This window comes from Tiliqua scincoides, chromosome 5 (genome assembly GCF_035046505.1).
Source record: "Tiliqua scincoides isolate rTilSci1 chromosome 5, rTilSci1.hap2, whole genome shotgun sequence".
NCBI lineage: Eukaryota > Metazoa > Chordata > Lepidosauria > Squamata > Scincidae > Tiliqua > Tiliqua scincoides.
In genome coordinates this window covers 116,488,457-116,507,937 of record NC_089825.1, presented here as the reverse complement: position 1 = coordinate 116,507,937, position 19,481 = coordinate 116,488,457, and the positions used below count along the sequence as shown (strand labels likewise).

Here is a 19,481-nt window from a genome sequence, read left to right as displayed (position 1 = left end):
TGGAGTCACCTTCTCAATGGCTGTTTCTGCTGTGCTGGCAAAAACCATCACTGTGATTCTGGCAACCAAGCCAGGATCTAGGATGAGAACGCGGGTGGGGAAAAGTCTGGCCAACTCCATTGTTCTTTGCAGCAGTCTTATCCAAGCAGGCATCTGTACTGTGTGGTTGGCCACTATTCTCAGATGTTGACATGCACTCAGTGACTGAAGAAAGTGCTAGAATGTAATGAAGGCTCAGTAACTATTTTTTACTGTGTTCTGGGCTATATGGGCTTCTTGGCCATTGTCAGCTTCACTGTGGCTTTCTTTGCCAGGAAACTACCTGACAGTTTCAATGAAGCCAAGTTCATCACCTTCAGCATGCTGGTCTTTTGCAGTATGTGGCTCTCCTTTGTCCAAACCTACCTGAGCACCAAAGCAAAATACATGGTAGCTGTGGAGATCTTCTCTATCTTGGCGTCCAGTGCTGGTCTGCAGATTTGCATCTTACGTTATTTTTTTGAGCCCTGAGCTGAACAGCAGGGAACATTTAAGAAAGAAAGTTTTGGAGATGCAAGAGTTTGTGTTAATATGCAGTTCAGTTTTTTTGTCTGTGTGCGTGCATGTGCATGTGTGCTTGTGTGTGTGTGTGAGAGAGAGAGAGAGAATATGCCTACACTAGAATTTTAACTGCATCAGGACTTAATTTTGTATTCTACTCTGAATAACAAGTCACACCAGACCTAGTCTTGGCACCATAGTATGTTCCCTGGCTAGTTGATTCCACTGTGCAGCTTACTCCTTAAGAGGTGACTATGGTGTTGCAATCTTCACACTGTGGCCAAAAGCAAGTACCACAGACACTCGTCTATAAGCCAACCTCACAGATTAGTCGGGGGCAGATCTTGAGCCAAAAATCATGGAATTTTCTATGACCCTTGGATAAGTTGGGGGTTAAACATAGGGGTGCGTCTGACTATAGTTTTGTCTGATTTTACCCAAGGCCAGATCCTGAAAAATAACCTACCAGTAATTGTTACCTCTGTACAGTCTCTATTTTATTAAAAACATAGTAAAGGATCATAAGATGCATTTTTATTCTTTTTAAATTCTGGTTTTCACCACCTTTTGTAAACACTATCAGAGTAAGTACACTGTAAACAACAAACCAGTAAAACAGTGGTCCCCAACCTGGGGTTCATGCACCCCCAGGGGCACTCAACAGGATCTTTAGGGGTACTTGAAAAAGAATGCAATAATGGCAAAAAAGGCAGGTAGTGCTCCAGAATACCTTGCACGGCTATCAAGGCAGGAAGGGAGGTACCTAGTTGGCTGTGAAAGCCCCACCAATAGCTAGTTTTTGGTGATCAATTCACGTATGAACCAGTGATTGAAAACCAGCACAGTGAAAAGGCTGAAACGTAATGTGGAAAGTGATCAATCACCCAGAATTTCTCAGCACGCTTCTGGTGCAAAAGAGTGCAAAGGCAGAGTCTTCTGTTCTTCAAACAAATAAAAAGAGAAAATACTGTAATGAAGTCTGAGTTTTCATAGAGAAGATGAGGGCTTATATTATTAATTATAAACATTTTGCCAATATGAACGGTAAAATTTATAGGAATAGGCTGCCAAGGATATGCAAGTGAAAAAAGGTTGGGAACTACTGCAGGAGAACCATGAATCAAGTCCACCTTTAAGGTGCCTGGTGTGTTAAGCCAGAAACTCTTCATATGACACACAACTTACAACATATAACTGGAAGTGTGCAATTCAATTCACAGCAGAGAGATGAGCAAGTGCAGCTGCATATAGTTGCAACCCTTCTTACTGAGAAGTAGACCCACTGCTTTCCATGGGTGTTATTCTTAAATAATGGTGCACTGAATTGTAGCTTGGGACTTTGTTTCAAATTCAAAGGAGGATCCCATCCTGGTGTTGAAAAAACAAAAAACAGACCTCTGCCAAACGCAAGCATTTGCAAAACAGAACCAGGCTGCAACAGCATTTGCAAAATGGGAAACTTGGCTGGAATTTCCCAGGGAAGTTACCATAGAAATTTCAGCCCTCTAATGATCTCTGCATTGCTTCTAATGATCAAGTGCCTGCCGCTTGAAATGCAACTTTTCAGATTTGAAGAGCTCTGCCCTCTGATCAACCTCGGAGATAACAATTTATCAACCACGGAGATAACCTCGGAGGTGACAATTTAAGCTTGATTACTTGGCAAAAATCTGTCCCCCTGTAGGCGAGTATCTATGGTAATCAATGAACGTACAGTATTTAGACCCCAACCGTACTGCTGCCTTGCATTAACAAAACTAGCAATCCGGAAACACAAGATCATTTATAGGTGTCACAAAAGGTGATACGCCATTTTGCACAGCTGGGCTGCCACTGCAAGAGTTGAGCAGTTTTCTAATGAACCCCAGTGTTGGTAAGTCAGCACAGGGGGCAGGAGGGAAGTGGGGGATGACAGAATGGGAGGGTGAGGGGATGCATGAGGAGGAGACCAGGGGGAAGTCGGATTGAGTCCAGGAAGGGGACAATATCAGTGGTGCCACTGCTGTCCTATCCCCCTTTGTGGCCTCGATCTGCCTTCCCAGGTCTACTCAGTAATGGACAGAGTGCCATTTTGATTCTCAGACTGTATCCCATGTCCAGAAGGGAAGGTTTCCAACCTGACCGGTGAGAAATAGGCACTAATAATAAATCCTGAAAGGCTGCTTGCATTGCTATGGTTTGATCGAGATTTGTGATTTAATTCTTCTCATTCTTCTTACTATTTGTTTTCTTGTTGTCAGCTATTTTTAGTTGTTGAGAAGAGAACAAGATAAATATACAATAAGAATTTTTAAAAATATTTTTTTAAAGAAAAAAAATCAAGATTTCCCAGGCCTTCAGTGGGCTGTAAAGCACCGTACTCCCTTGTGGTGGGGAAACTAAGGGCACAATCCTATCCTGCGCTGGAACACACAAGCCAAGAGGCCTGTGCTGTATCTAGCACAGAATAGGGGCCCAAAGTGGCTCAGTCAGAGGTAAGGGGAAACTTTTCCCCTTACCTCTGGGTAAGCCACCCTGGCCCCTATTGGTCTCCTCCGACTTGGGCCACCTCCTGAGGTGGCCCAAGTCTGAGGAGTGTGGAGCAGCTTGAAGCTGCTCCAAGCTCCCTGGGAACATAACTGCCAGATCCCAGCCCCGTCTCCCTCTCCCTACCCACCTGCCCTCAGGGCCTCCCTCCCCCTACCCCAGAACGCCTTCCTCCTACCTTGTTCCCGCCTCCTCCCTGCCCACCCCAGAGTCTTATGTCAGCTGAGCTCGGCTGACATGGTGCCTCCATCAGCATGGAGGCTTATGCTGGCCTTGCTGACTCACGTGGAGGCACAAACGTGTCTTATAGCATGTTTGCGACACTCCTGGGCTGGCCAAGCAGTTGCATACCTCCCACAGACTTTTCTGGGGCATAAGCCCCAGGCGCCAGCTGTCAGGATCCCACGGAAGCCTCTCTGAGGCTCCTGATGGGGGCGGAAACTGTGCTTCTGGTTTCCCGGAAGCACAGTTTAAAGCGTCGGGGAACCTCACAGAGACACTTGCCACCTGGCAGCGAGCACCTGACGCAATGTTGAAAACAGCAGTAAGAGGTTAGGCTCAGCGGGCAGAGCTCCGTGTGTTTTTTGCTATTGGAAGGGCCCACCTGCCTACCCTGAGCCCCTTATTATTATTATTATTATTATTATTATTATTATTATTATTATTATTATTATTAACAGTATTTATATACCGCTTTTCAACTAAAAGTTCACAAAGCAGTTTACAGAGAAAAATCCAATAACTAATGGCTCCCTGTCCCAAAAGGGCTCACAATCTAAAAGATGCAAAAGAACACCAGCAGACAGCCACTAGAACAGACACTGCTGGGGGGGGGTAAACCCTTACCACCATTTACAGTGTTGCTCCGTGGTCTCCAACCTAGAAGTAACTGGCGAAGATGCCATCTCATCACACGTCCTGTAACATTGCAACTTCGGGGTTCTTTCTTTATCGTTGTAGGAATGTGGATGCAACACCACCTTCAGGACTCTGGAGGGCAGTGTATTGTCCAGCCACCTGGACCATCTATCTGTCCTTCGTGACCCTTGTGGTGCTTAATATTAGTTCCTTCCTCCCTTTTCCCACACATTCTCTCTTCTCAAAGCCCTATACTGCTCTGGGCCAGGATATCTTAGAGACCGCCTACTCCCGTACAATCCGGCTCACCATCTCAGGTCATCAGAGAAGGCCTTTTTGCAAGTGCCGCCACCCAAGGAGGTCCGGGGGGCGGCTGCAAGAAATAGGGCCTTCTCGGTAGTGGCACCAACATTATGGAACTCCCTTCCCCTTGATTTGAGAATGGTTCTCTCTCTTGAGAGTTTTCGGCGAGGCCTGAAAACACGGTTGTTTAAACAAGCCTTCTGATTTCTGGCCTTCTTAACATTTTTATACATCTTTTAGTTTTTTACAGGCTTGATTCCTCAGTGACTTGCTCTTTTATTCTGTCTTTTAATCTGACTACTGTTTTTATGGCCTCTGTAATGTGTTTTTAAATGTTTTTATCTGCTATGTATTAATGTTTTTAAAATCTGTTTTTTTAATATGTTGTTAGCCGCCCTGGGTCCCGTTAGGGAGAAGGGCGGGATAAAAATAAAGTTTTATTATTATTATTATTATTCCACACCATCAAAGCAGGAGGATGTACTGCCTGAGGGTTTTGTTCCCACCATGGCAGATAACATCCCCCCAAACTTCCACACAAAGAGAACAGTCCTAGGGGAATCATCTTGGTGTGACCCTGTCTCACACTGGCAATCTTGCCCCTGGCCACGTGAGGCAAGGGCACAAATTTCAAGGCACTTGATTGGTGTCTTCAATGCTAGGCAGAGGATCTCAGATAACAGAAGCATTTGTCACTATTCCTTCAGTCTGGCTCCAACTTGAGACCCCAGTTCACCCCGTCCTCTGTGCAGTCTAAGTTTAGCTTATAGCCTTTAAGAAGCTGAGTAGGAAATCAAGAGAGGAAATATTAGATGAAGGATATGTGTGTCAGTGGTTTAATTACTTGCAAATTCAGGAAACATTTAGAATAGACAAGAACCTTTAGTATTGAACAACACAAATCAGTATTTGAAAGGGAATTATGTTTAAATGATAAACAAATTATCACTAAAATTATAAACTCTCATTAAATCTTGAAATGGAAGAAGAACAAGTAAAAGACGGCATGATAAAATGGGCTCAAAATTTGGTTATAATATTTCAACGGATCAATGGATGGGTTTGTGGACAAGAGGTTTGAAGTTTACTTTAAATATTAATCTTGAAGAAAATTTTTATAAGATGATGAGCCGTTGGTATTTGTCTCCCATGAAATTGGCTAAAATTTATAATACAACAGGATGTTTTGGAAATGTGAACACCAAGAGGGATCATTTTTTCATATGTGGTGGTCCTGCAAATTTGCAAAAAAAAAATTGGATACTGTAGCAGTGCAGAAGCACTGGGCTTTGAAATGCTTTAGCATACTTGGCAACCTAGTAGACACATCTGCTTCTGCGCAGAGCAAACTCTGCTGGCCTTGGTACTATGCTGAGTATCTGAGCCCAGTACTGTAAACAACAGGATGAGATAGGAAGCGGTCAGACCTAAGAATGTGTTGTTGCCAGCTAGCGTTATCTCTAACCGAAAGTAACCTCAACTAGTTCTGTACTGTTTCAAGTTTCAATAAAAAGCAGACCAAGAGACTTGTAGAAACAGTCTCTCTCTCTGCACCCTCAACCTGCCTGCTGTCTCTTCATTTCTGCCTCTCTGACTCCCTGCTGCTTCAGTTCCTTCTCTCAACCCTCAGAGTGCTTCCCTCCTTGCACTCCATCAAGCAACAAGGCTCTAAGCCTTGTGTGCTTCCCAAAGACACTGCAACAGATACAAATTCATTCGCAGATTCAGAAGATTTTAAAGATTAACATACAGTGGAAGCCAGAGTTGTTCATGTTGGGTTTGATGGACAAACAATTGGAAAGAGAACATGGTGTATTATGCTGTACATGATAACGGCAGCAAGGTTACTCTATGCACAGAAATGGTCCAGTATACCAACGATAGAAGATTGGCTGGCGAAGATGCTGGAGCTTGAGGAGATGGCAAAGTTGACATCTTTAATTAGAGAAAAGAAAATAGATTCATTTTTGACTGAGTGGAAGCCATTTGTGACTTTCCTGCAGAGCTTAGATGGTAATGAATTATATACCTGTGGGTTTGGAGACTGAATAGAAGAGATAGATATAAAAGAGATCTAATAGTAAGTTTAATCATTATTGTATCAAATATTATAAAGATAGATATTATTATTATGTATGTTTGTAAGCATAAGTGGAAGTCTTTTAAAATTTTGTGTTAGTTCAATATTGTAATGCAAATAATAAATAAGTTCTTAACAAAACAAAACAAAAAAAGAAGCCAGGCAGGAATTTTGTGCTGCCAACCTGACTGACCTTTGGCTGGCAGTTCTTTTTTTGCCTACCCCAGACTGGCCAAGTTTTGAAGATTTAGGTTAATGTCACAAGTCCGCTACTTAATGTTCTGTTCCTTTAGGTCACTTTAGGAAGGTGTCATGCAAGTATGGGACTTAGAAGTTGGTCAGTCAGTGTGCAAGGCAAGCAAGGTCAGTGGGTAAACCAGAACCCCTTGTCAGATGTTCGCCAGCTCAGCAAGACCAGCTGGCAAGCCCTGTAGGTTGGACTCACAAAAGCAACCTCAAGTGCTTTCCAGCCTGGGGATGCCTGCGCAGTCCAACTCCCTCCACGGTTCACTGTGAAAAGGTCAAGCCATCTCCAGATAGATTAGAGTTGGGTTGGACTCACTCATTATTCTGGGAAAGATACAGTCTTTCACTGTTTCCCTGCTGCTAGATGCCTGCACATAGGGGGTTTTAGTAGTCTCCCTGCTGCAGGTGTTATAAATGATTAATAAACTAGACCAATTTAAATCCAAGCCTATGTCTTGTGTGTGTGTGTGTGCGCGCCTGTGTTTGTGCCTTTTTGGGGGGGGGGGAATGATGTGTCAATAAAAGGAATGTAGATAAACTGAGCTCCCAGCATGACTGGGGTACAAGGAGAAGGAAAGGAGGGAAGATAGGAAAGGGGAAAGATACTAGTATAGAAAGTTCAGTGCCATGGAGAAAAGCTTTGGCTGGAAAGGGGTCTCTGGAGCCTGAGTTGAGGGATATTGGAATGGGTGAACCTAAGAACAGGCCATGAAAGTACTTGGGCTATTCATGGAGGTGGAGATAGTTTCTCCTGGCAGACAGACTCTTGTGATCCACAGGCCCCCTAGAAGTCCTGAGGGGTTGGTTAAGCAAAGCCATTTGGAAACAAAGTGGGAGGCTTGCACCAAGAAGTACAAAAGCAGAGGAGTCCTCTCTCTCTCTCTCTCTCTCTCTCTCTCTCTCTCTCACACACACACACACACACACACACACACACAATCACAGCCAGTAGTTTTGGTGGGTTCTTGGTGTTGAGCTGTGCCGCGAACCAGGTGATCTAATAGGATTGGGCAGTAAATCTGCATAAAATCTCTGGCCACCTTCAGACTCTGTCACAAGAAGATTTCTCTCTACAGTACAGGAAAAGGATCACTTGCAAGCCCCAAACAGTGAAACAAGGCTCTTCTTCCAGGGTGGCTGGAGCCACAGATAGGAGCACAGCCGTTGACAGAATTGGTGCTGCAATTATTCAGGCGTACTAGTCAAAATTGCTACGTAACCACCACCACCACCCCCCAAAAAAAAATCTATTCCCCTTGACCAAGGGGTCTCCAAACGTTTCGTCCCCAGTGCCGCATCATACAGCTTAACATGGTGTCAAGGGCTGAATGTGGCCCACGTTCTGGGCTTTGCCAGCCAGGGGTTTGGAGACCCCTGCATAATTACATTTAAAATTGCCCTAGTCTTACTTTCTGGTAGGCAATATGTGCAGCGGATCATTCCAAAACTTACTATCCCACTAATGAGTTATAGAACATCTGCCTTTGATAACATGTTTTTCTGAGGAAATCCACAGAGGAATTATAACAGTTGATTTGATCCCTCCTTCTCCACCTGTAATTATCACAATCACTGTGATGAATTCCAGTCCTTGTTAGAGGCTCTGTTGTTGCAAAGCCCAGTGACCCCTTGCAGAAGGAAGAATGAAGAATGTTATGAGCAGTATAAATCCCCCCTGTAACATTCAGAATTGGGGGTAGGGACAGGAACAGACAGGTTCCCATCACTGTGACAGGTGACATTTTCAGAGTCCTACCACAGTCTTCGGAGTAGTGTATGAGTAGTGGGAATGTCTACTCAGATCAGGCTTGGTGTATTCCTGAAGACTCCAAGGATAATGTGAGAATGAGGACATCTGTGTCCTGAGATATTTGCAGTGAGGATGGTGGCAGCAGTGTGCCTGTTGCTGGTGCTGCTGCCGCACTTGACATGCTATGCTCATCAAGTGAAGTGCGCCATCAGTGACCTCCTCCCCATTCATCACAAGTATTTTCAATCAGGTGACCTCATCATTGGTGGCATGACTTCCCTGGTCTTCAAGCCTGATGTGCTAATGGACTTCAGTGGGCATCCCCATCATTCACAGAAAAGTGACTCTGTGTAAGACTGTTTTTCCTCCTTAGGGTTTTTATGTTTGGCAGCCCAATTCTATGAGCATGCTAAAGGCCACCTGGGAATAGGCAGCAATGGAAAAGTAAGTAAAAAAAAACTTCTTACTTTACTATTCTGTTGTTGCCTTGTCCACAATGGGCCTACTTGGATCTTCACCAGCTCTTTGGCTGGCATAGATCCAAGTGGGTCAGGGGGGCATCTCAAGCCTAGGCTGAGGGAACAGGATATCTGCTCCCAGCTCACCCTCAAGATGCCCCCTAGTGGATCTCAATTCTTGCCCTCATCCTTCCCTAGAATGCCCCCTTTGCTGACTCCCTCAGCTGATCTGCTCTGGTGGGGGTTCCAAAAATCATTGGTATGTTCCCACAGCCACCAGTCAATTGGCGACCTGGTCTGTGCCCCATCACAGTGACTGCCATGCCAGTGACCTGGGTCTTACACTTCCAGAAGAATGACTTCTGTCAGCACAAGGCCTGGATAAGATTGGGCTGCAGACCGTACAGTCAGGTGGGCCAGTTCTACAGACTGGGATTAGTGATGGCAACACAAAAAATGAATCATTGTCCCCACATGAGTGTAACTGAGATTATACTGAATAAGTGCAAACCCAGAACTTAACACACACCCCTTCACGCCTCCCATGCATGTAAGCCTTCTCTTGCCCATTTTCAGTCTGTTCAAAGTGTCTCATGTGTATTATTGTCACGTATTCTACAAATATCCTTTATGCTTATAATTATTATCCCCGCGTTGTGTCTGAGGTGCTGAGAGAAAGTGATATATAAGGCCTCCAAGTGACTTTATGCAGAGGCAAGATTCAAACCAGGCATGTCCTGATTTCCAGCTCACAGCCACAGCACTACATCGGCTCTTGCTTCTTGGTGTCATTCCCCCCCCCCATTTCCTTACTGTGTTTCTTAAAAAAAAAAAAAAAAAAAAACTAGTAGGAACTTGTGGTCTGCACATTCTTGACATGAAGGAAAGAAGTAAATTATCATTTTTGTTAGTGCAATCATGCAGGATCCCATTGTGATCAAAAGAATTAATTCCTAAATTCTGTAATCTCCTGAAAATGCTGGATTGGATTTGGCTATAGAAACGACGGGGTTCAAACAGAAGGGCCTTTTCTACAATTAAGCAGGGGAAGGCATTCCTCAGTCCACACATTTTTCTTGTAGGGATATTCATGGGATGTACAGAAACATTTAGAAACATTCTTTGCACAGCCTTGTCTCTGATCCTACTTTTAATATCCCTGCTTGACTTTGCCTTTGCTTGTTTAGTTTTCTCCTTGATGGTTTCCCTGCTAGAACACATTTTTAGTCGGACTCCCAGTCATTTCAACAAACTATAACTGATAATTTCAGCATCTGACTTCTATCCAAAGTTGCCACCCACTAGAAGGAGGTCCCATCCACACACAGAAGGCTGCACCAGCTCTTTTAAATCACTCTGATTGTATCAAATGTCTTAAGATCACTGACACTCCTGAAATATTTACACATAATGATGTCATGATTTTTTCCTTCTGAAACATATTAGTGGAGTGATTTTACTAGATACAGAATTTCCCTGTGACATATGATTCTCATTGTAGAGTAACTGCAAAGAACTACCAGCATGCCTTAGCCTTGGCATACACTGTGAAGGAGATCAATGAAAACCACCAGATCTTACCAAATGTCACCTTGGGGTTCTACATCATTGATACATACAATGCAGAGTGGACCTACCATGCCACAATGGAGCTTCTCTCAACACAAAAGAAACTTATACCCAACTATAAGTGTGGCATTCAGAAGATACTACTGTCAGTCATTGGTTGTCTTTATCCTCAAACTTCCCTCCTCATTTCCAACATCTTGAACATCTACAAAGTCCCACAGGTATGGCTGCACAGGTGTGGATGCAGCATGAGGAATTGATCCATCATTCAAACTTTCTTTCTCTTTCCATATATGCCTTTGAGGAATGAAGACAGAGTCGTATTGAGATTAACATGCAGACTTGCATGCAAGGAATATTAGCTAAATGGGTTAATATTTATTAAAGGATTAAGACCTTACAGGAATTTTGTATGAAAAAACAACTCCCTACAATTATTGGTCCAGAAATCCTAATTTAATAAAATATAGTTGTTTGCGCAATCATTGACATCAGTATTCTGGGTATGCATCACCTGGAGGTTTTTTCCTAAAACAAAAAATCATCCTGATTTTTTTTTTTATTTGTTCTCGTTCTCTTATTATGTGAACATGTTTTGACAAAAAGTGGTATGTTGATGATGAGAGTGGTGGTGGTGGTGTTGATGATGATTAAAACCAGGTGTTCCTTGTCTTTCATCCCCAATTGCTCACCCAGTTTTTCTTTTTGTAGTTCACTTATGGCTCTGCTCCTATGACAAATGACGAAACTACAGCCCTTTCCTTCTACCAGATGGTCCCAAATGAAACCTACCAGTCAATGGGGATTATTCAGCTACTTCTACATTTCCAGTGGACATGGATAGGAATCATCACCAAAGAAGATGAGAATGGAGAAAGGTTTGTACAGACATTACTCACTGAATTTCCCCAGCACAGTATCTGTGTTGCCTTCTTAAACAGAATCAAAACAATTGATTTTGGGAGTTATGATGAGACCTTGGATTGTCTGTGGAATATACATCAAGTTTCCATGAAGAGTAATGCCAATATAATTGTTGTCTATGAAGATCATATAATATACTTAAGAGGCGTGTTCTTTATAGCAGAAATAGAAATGGAGACTCTGAGGCCTAAAGGCAAAGTATGGATTATGACAGTTCAAATGGAACTCACTGCATTGCCAGATCAAAGGACCTGGGATATACGAGCCCTCCATGGGGCTCTGTCTTTCACCATTCACTCCAAACAAGTCTTCGGATTCCCGAAGTTTCTTCAGACAAGAAACCATTTCTTAATCGAAGAAGATGGTTTCATCAAGGACTTCTGGGCACAAGCATTTGATTGCACATTTCCAAATTCCTTTGTCAACACAGAAGCTGAGAAAAGCTGCACCGGGGAGGAGAAACTGGAGAGCCTTCCTGGGGCTTTTTTTGAAATGAGCATGACTGGCCACAGTTACAGTATCTACAATGCTGTCTATGCTGTGGCACATGCTTTGCACGCCATGCAGTCATGGGTTGAGGTGACTGGAGAGAGACGAAATCCACAGGATCAACAGCCATGGAAGGTAAAATCCATGAGAACTTCCTTCTTCTCTCTGCCATCTAGTAATCCCACATGTCCATCATTCAAAGAGTATTCCATGCTTCTGTCTGTAAAAGATTACAGGCACAGCGCTCACCATTGATCATTTTCAGGGGTTTGTCTTGCTCTCTCCTTCTGTCTCTGGCTACTAAGAGGTGTTCCCTTCAACGCACTTTCCTGCTGTTCCCTTGAAGATGTTTTGCTCAGACTTGTCTGAGGAGGTTATGCATGTCTTTCAATGAAAGCACAAGAAGAAACATTGGAAAGGAAGGAACATTGAAAACACTGATTCCTCTCAAGACTGTCTGCACTAGCATAAAAGGGGGAGCAAAATGGAGGCGACTGCCCCAAGCCCTGCATTTTGACCCCCCCCCATGGCTCAGAGAGGGAGGGGCCGTTTGCATGCTACAGTGAGGCTCCCTGAAAAACTTAGTGCTTTGTATTTGCCACACCACAAACCCCCACTATGGTTTTGCCCCATTTTGGGGAGTCCCATAAGCACTATGTACTCAAAGAAACATGGGGCCATGGCATATATCCACAGAGCAAATTGTCTGTTGCTAAGCCTCAGTGCTCCCCAGCTCCCCAGAGCTCCCCAGCTCCCCAGCTGACTTTATGCCAACAAATGCCAACACAACTGGCTGCTCCCTAAATCTGCAAGTAAAACAAGGTCACTGTCATGACAGGCTTTGTGCTAAGCACTGAGGTCTCATCTGTAAAACAGGGAGCTCATCGGATGGCCTCTGGTTAGATTGTGCCGCTTTGCTGGCCAGGCATACAGTTGCTTTTGCCAAACAGATGACTGGGCCATTCTGTTCAGTGAAGTCTACACTGACTGACAGTGACTCTGCCAGGTCTTGGAGGGGGGATTTCCCCAGTGCTACCTGCGGATGCTGCCAAAGACAGAAGCTGGGACCTTCCTGAGGCAATGCAGCTGCCCTACCAGTGAGGTAGGGCAGTTACAGCTCCCATCTCCAAGTAGCAACAACACAGGTGTACACAAGCCTGTGCAGGCTATCCTGGGATCCGGCTCACCTGAGCAGGTCATTTCTTACCACCACTTTGCACCTGGTTCCTCCACCCCCACATCCTTGTGCACCTTGCTCCAGTTAGTGGAAAGTGGGGGTTGCAGCACAAACACAGTAGATTCCACAAGCCATAAGCCAGCCCACACCTGCTCTGCAGGAATGCCTCAGAATGGAACAGCTGTGCAAAGAATAATATACCAGCACTTGGCCCTGCTCACACACTCACCTACCCACCAGTGGCATAGCTAGAAGGGGCTGCAAAGCTCTAAGTTTTGCAGGGAGCCTCACTGCAGCATGCAGGCAGCCCCTCCCTTCAGAGCTACTCCAAAGGGCTCCTTTATACACCTCCGGAGGGGAGGGCCTCTTGCACGATGCAGTGAGGCTCCCTGCAAAACTTAATGCTTTGCACTCCCTCTGGTTATGCCACTGCCTGCTCCCTCCTCACTTCCCCACTTGTTCATGTCCCTGAGTGACAGAAACAAGGAACATTTCTATGGCCCATGCTGGCCACCCCCTGGGGGTCCTGGGAGCAGGACTGACACGCTTCGGTTGATCCATCCAGCTACAGGGTTTTCTGGTTCTTCTTACCTGTGCTTCATTTTTGTCCGACTACCCTGGAAAAGGTCCCTGCAAAACGGTGGCACATCACAGTAGGGAGGCTGCAAAAAATAAATGCAGCAATCGCACGACAGCCTGACAAGGAAGGCCAGCCCTCCAATTGCTTCTCTTATAGAGGCAAACAGCCCAGTGCTGTGCATGTGTACTGAGAAGTGCCAATGGGGCTTACTCTCAGGTAAGTGTGCACAGGATGGCAGCCTGAGGCTACAGTCCTATAGACACTTTCCTGGGAGCAAATGTTACTGGACTCAATGAGACTTACTTCTGAGTAGACACAGTGGCATCACTAGGGTTCGCATCACCCAGTGCAGGAGGTCAGCGTGTCACCCTCATGCAGTGGGCGTGTCAACACCCTGGGTGGTGGACGTGGTGATGTACCATCACCCCCACTGGATTTATGGCTGTACCGTTTGATAGAACACAGATATTTCAATGCGGTTTGTTTCATTGCGTTCTGCATGAAATTACACATTGATTGACATATAACATGATGGCATTATTGTTACAAACTGTGCTTTCCGTGATTCTGGTCACTAGTGTCACCCCCCCCCCCCCCAGTGTCAACTTACTAACAGCTTATAGCAGCAGTTCTCAAACTTTTAGCACCAGGACCCACTTTTCAGAATGGCAATCTGTCCAGGACCCACCGGAAGTGATGTCATGGCCAGAAGTGACATCATCAAGAAAATTAGAATAAATAATTATAAATAATTACAGTAAAGCAAAACAAATAATTAAATAAGGGGCAGCCAGCCATTCCACCAAGTGAATTTTCTCTGCAGCTTGCCTGAAATACCCCCCCCCCCAAAAAAAAATCAGTCAGGTTTTGAGCCCCACCCAGTGCCCAGTTCAACTGAAGTTCTTCTGTCTAAACCAGACACTGTCAGGATCCACATAAAGCTGAAGCCTGCTTTATCCTTTGTAGTGGGGGGGGGCTGCCTTCTGGAGCACTTGTTGAGCTCCACCTTCATCACATCAGGGCCATTCCAGTGGCCTCGCATTCCCCTTTAGTTGGCCTGACCAGTAAACTCCATGTGGCTGAGTTTCATTTTCCATAGGGCTCAATGCATTCCTCTACTTGAAGGGAAGGATCTCCTTCTCAGGTGCTTTTCTGGGACTCTGTTCATCGGATCAGGACCATTCTGATGTCCTTGGATTCCTCTCCACCTGCCCTTTCCGAAGGACTAAGTCAAGTTTGCCTTCTCATGAGTAAACGGTCAATCTCAGTAATCTTAGTAAACCCAGATTCACTTTCCATAGGCTCCAGGCAGTTTTTGGTTTCCGTTTTTTTGACCATAACTTTTGAGAGGAAGGAGCTATTCCACTCTGGTTTCTCACACTGCGTTCCTCTGTCAATTCCACATCCGACGATATATGACATGACAGAGCTACCTCCAACCACCGCAATGTTAGCGAGTGTGGTCACTTGTGGTACCAACCCCCCCCAAAGCTGGTCCCTAGGGTGGACCGCCTCCCCCGCTCGCTGCTACGCCACTGCTCGCAGCTCCTGGCTCCAGGAGGAATGCTGCTGCGGCCAGACTTTCCTGGGAGTAAGTGCCACTGAAGACCGTGGGACCTACTTACACGTAGACTGAGCAAAAGCCTGGGGACCCGCAGGTCCAGTCCTGCACCTCTCAGGCCCTTCTGGGAGGGAACAGATCCTGTTATGACCTTCCATGCCAGGTTGCCAGTCCTGGTCACCCGCAGCCCACCCTTTTACTCCCCCCTCACCTCGAGGAAAGAGCTTGGGGTGCTCCGGCCATGCAAGGCCACCAGGGCCCCCACCTCCGAGGAAGGGGCTACCCTGCGGGCTCGACCGCGCGCCCTAGAGAAAGGGGGTCCAGGGCCTCTAACACCCTAGAGAAACCCTAGAGAAAGGGGGCTCTAGGACGCTCAAAGGGCTGAACCACACAGGGCCACCAGAACTGATGGGCGCCGGTCCTTCTTCAGGCGCGCCGGCTGCACTCGCAGCGCTTTAAATCGCTAGGCCACTGGGGACCTCTGGAACGTTGGCTGCGCAAGCTCTTAAGGACCGCTCCGAGTCGCGCAGCCCCACCCGCTTAGGCGAGCGCAGAGGTGCTCTCAGGAGGCACGGACTGACCGTAATGCTCCGAATACCCGCGCCCCAGAAAGGGGCATCGCAGCCTGCGCTGCTGCCTCCTTTCTGCGAAGACATCAAGGGAGGGGAAGGGGAGTGCATGCCTCCCGCCCGCCCGCCCCGGGAATGCGACTGGGGTGGTCCCCCCTGGGAAAAGGATAGCACTGCGCTCTGACACCCCATCCTATGCATGTCTACTCGGAAGCAAGTCCCACGCTGGTCAGTAGGGCTTGCTCCCAGGTCAGTGTGGGTGGGACTGCAGCCTTCCTGTGCATGTCTACTAGGGAGCAAGTCCCACGCTGGTCAGTAGGGCTTGTCCCAGGTCAGTGTGGATGAACTGTCTGCAGCCTTAGAAGAGGATCCTGTGCATGTCTACTCGGAAGCAAGTCTCATACTGGTCAATAGGGCTTGCTTCCAGGTCAGTGTAGATGGGACTGCAGCCTTAGAACCCAATCCTATGCATGCATACTCAGAAGTAAGACCCGTTGTGGTTGTAGTCAATAGGGCTTGCTCCCAGGTAAGCCTGGATAGGATTGCAGCTTTAGAATAGAATTGTATGCATGCCTACTGAAAAGTAAGTCCCATTATGGTCAGTAGGGCTTGCTCCCAGATATGTGTGGATAGGATTTCAGCCTTAGAATAGAACCCTATGCATGCCTACTCAGAAATAAGTTCCATTATAGTCAATTGGGCTTGCTCTCAGGTAAGTGTGGATAGGATTGCAGCCTGACAGCCCCATCCTATGCATGTCTACTCAGAAGTAAGTCACATTATGGACTTGCTCCCAGGAAAGTGTGGATAGGATTGCAGCCTGACAGCCCCATCCTATGCCCATCTACTCAGAAGTAAGTCTCATTTTAGTCAATGGGGCTTACTCCCAGGTAAGTGTGGATAGGGTCAACTGATTGATTGTGGGTTTGTGGCTTGAGTCAACTCATACAGTGTATGGTCAGGATTAAATATTATCAGGTAGCAGGGCTGGGCGTGTAAGTTCCAGAACTACTTTCAGTGTGGCTAGATGGTACTGGGCTAGATAAGCCAATGACCTCCATCAAAAGAAGGCAGCTGCAGATGTTGTGTACTGTCACCTTCTTGTAAACTCTTGGGCTTCCCTTCCATATCCAGCTCCACCACTTTTTGAGAAGAGTCTCTTTCAACAACAGTGCTGGGGACTGGATTTCTTTTGACCAGAATGGTGAATTGGTTGCTGGATTTGATATTATCAACTGGATCACTTTCCCAAACCAGTCCTTTCAGAGAGTGAAAGTTGGAACCTTCGATCCCCAGGCTCCTCCTGACAAAATGCTCACCATTCAGGATGACGCCATCACATGGCACAGCGGTTTTAACCAGGTAGCATCTGACTGCTGGCAATCTGCATTCCGGAGGTGTAAAGTGATTTTCATAGGGCCATGCTTAGCTCTTCAGTGTATGGAATTCCTGATTATGGGTAATATTGGACTGAAAGTAATTGGGAAAGTAGGCTAAGAATCATGTGAACAAGTGGGCAGAAATAAAGAGGATGATGTAGTGGGATCTTGGTGCTGTTCCATGTATCACACATAGGAGAGCACCAGCTCCTCGTGACATCCCATGCTCTCTTCCACAGAGGATATTCTGCACCTGCAGGCCATTCACTGTAGAGCCGTCAAGACTATTTTCTGACTGATAACATTCTACTTTTCAAATTTATGAACCAGGCTCTGCCCCTTTCTGTGTGTACTGACAGCTGCTGCCCAGGTTACTTCAGGACCAAGCAGGAGGGGAAGCCATTTTGCTGTTTTGATTGCACTCCATGTCCAGATGGGAAGATTTCAAGGCAGAAGGGTAAGAGAAAGAATGTGGAAGGCGATCTTCTAATCTTGAGGGACATGAATGAGTGTCCATATCCAAGAAGGGCTCTAGGGGATAGGGGGAGGGAGACTGGACGGACACACTCTTGACTGTTCACTCTCAGCAAGGATGGCCACAGTACTCCATGCTTTAGCCATGGGGAGAGGTGTTTCTGGTGAGTAAGATAGAATTACAGCCTAATTGTTACTGAACACAATGGGCTGTGTAAAATAAATAACAACATTTTCAAGCACCTCTATCCTTGGGATAATTGCAGCAATTCACTACTGAAGGTCAACCTAATGAGTACACTCATTGTAGCCATGTCTGTTTGAGACAACTCAATGTTCTAAAGATGTTGTGAAGGAAATAACTCTCTGGTCCTTTCTTTCATAAACAATTAAGCAACAAAGAGAGAGGAGAGAGAAAGAAGAAAAAGATTGGCTTGATTTCCCCCCACTGCAATTGCTTCAACTTCTTTCTATTTATATTTCTTGTTTTAAGTTTGGTAAAAGTTTTGGATTTGTATGAATCTGTTAATCATTGAATAGCACTGTGGGGGCCTCAGCACTGTGTGCCATCACTGAGTGAGGTTCAGTTGGCATGCATGCAAAACAGAGCCTATTCCATGATGTCATCCCCCCCCCCCCCCCCGGCTCTGGAACTTCCTGATGTGGGAGGTCACAATGTCTCCTCCCTCCCAATTTTCAAGATAATGTGAAAGGTACACTGGGTTACGTCCAAAGGCCTTTGGAGAATCAAGGAGGTGGGGCCAAGTGAGATGCTTAGTTACTGCTTTCAGCTCAATTGCCTGCAACAGCTGTTTTGTTGTGCTGTTCATATGTGCTTATTGTGTTTATTTTGGTCATATGCTACCTTGTTGTTCTTCAGCGGCACTATAGAAAAGATACAGAAAGAGAATATGAGAAAGTGTTTTGTTGATTGGTGTGATGAGGTCATAATCAATCCCTCAGATACTGCTGTTGTCAGCATTCATTCTTAGCATTGGATGTGGCACAATTTGTGTGAGAAGATCAGCTATGGAACCTTTGAGAAAACTGAAACTGAATCTTTTCATTTGCAGACATGGATGACTGTTCAAAATGTCCAGATCGTCAATATCCAAACAAGGACCGGAATTTATGCATTCCGAAGATTGTTAGCTTTCTGTCCTGTGAAGAACCTCTTGGGTTCAGTTTAGTGACTTTGGCACTTTCCTTCTCTATGTTCACAGTTTTGGTTCTAGGAACAGTCCTGAAGCACCATGACTCTCCCATTGTCAAAGCCAACAACCGGGATCTCACCTACACTCTCCTTATCTCTCTCCTGCTCTGCTTCCTTTGCACATTACTATTCATTGGCCCACCTGAGAAAGTGCTGTGTCTCCTTCGACAAATTAGTTTTGGCATGGTCTTCTCAGTGGCTGTGTCTTGTGTGCTGGCCAAAACCATTACGGTGGTTCTGGCTTTCATGGCCACCAAACCAGGAAGCAGGATGAGGAAATGGGTGGGGAAAAGACTGGCCAACTCCATTGTTCTTTCCTGCTCCCTTGTTCAAGCAGGTGTTTGTGCTGCGTGGCTGGGGATCTCTCCTCCCTTCCCAGATGCTGACATGATTTCAGTGACTGAAAGAATTGTACTGACATGTAATGAGGGCTCTCTGACTATGTTTTACTGCGTCTTGGGCTATATGGGCTTGCTGGCCATGGTCAGCTTCACTGTAGCTTTCCTAGCTAGGAACTTACCTGACAGTTTCAATGAAGCCAAATTTATCGCCTTCAGCATGTTGGTCTTCTGCAGTGTTTGGCTGTCCTTTGTTCCAGCCTACCTGAGCACCAAGGGGAAATCCATGATAGTAGTGGAGATCTTCTCCATCTTAGCCTCCAGTGCTGGGCTACTGGGTTGTATCTTTTTGCCAAAATGCTATATTATTGTGTTGAAGCCTGAATTGAATAATAAGGACCAGCTAATAAAAAGAAAACACTGGGGACGTTAAAGCCATTCAGAAGG

General features: G+C 45.7%; 1 protein-coding gene across 1 annotated transcript; it reads left to right on the top strand.

The window, feature by feature from the left end:
• Window positions 1-267: 267 nt before the first annotated feature.
• On the top strand, window positions 268-19,467 carry LOC136653367 (vomeronasal type-2 receptor 26-like). Its single transcript, XM_066630273.1, has 3 exons — window positions 268-429; window positions 17,340-17,466; window positions 18,557-19,467. Exons 1-3 carry the CDS (start codon window positions 268-270, stop codon window positions 19,465-19,467), a joined length of 1,200 nt encoding a protein of 399 aa, XP_066486370.1.
• The last annotated feature ends 14 nt before the right edge of the window (window positions 19,468-19,481 follow it).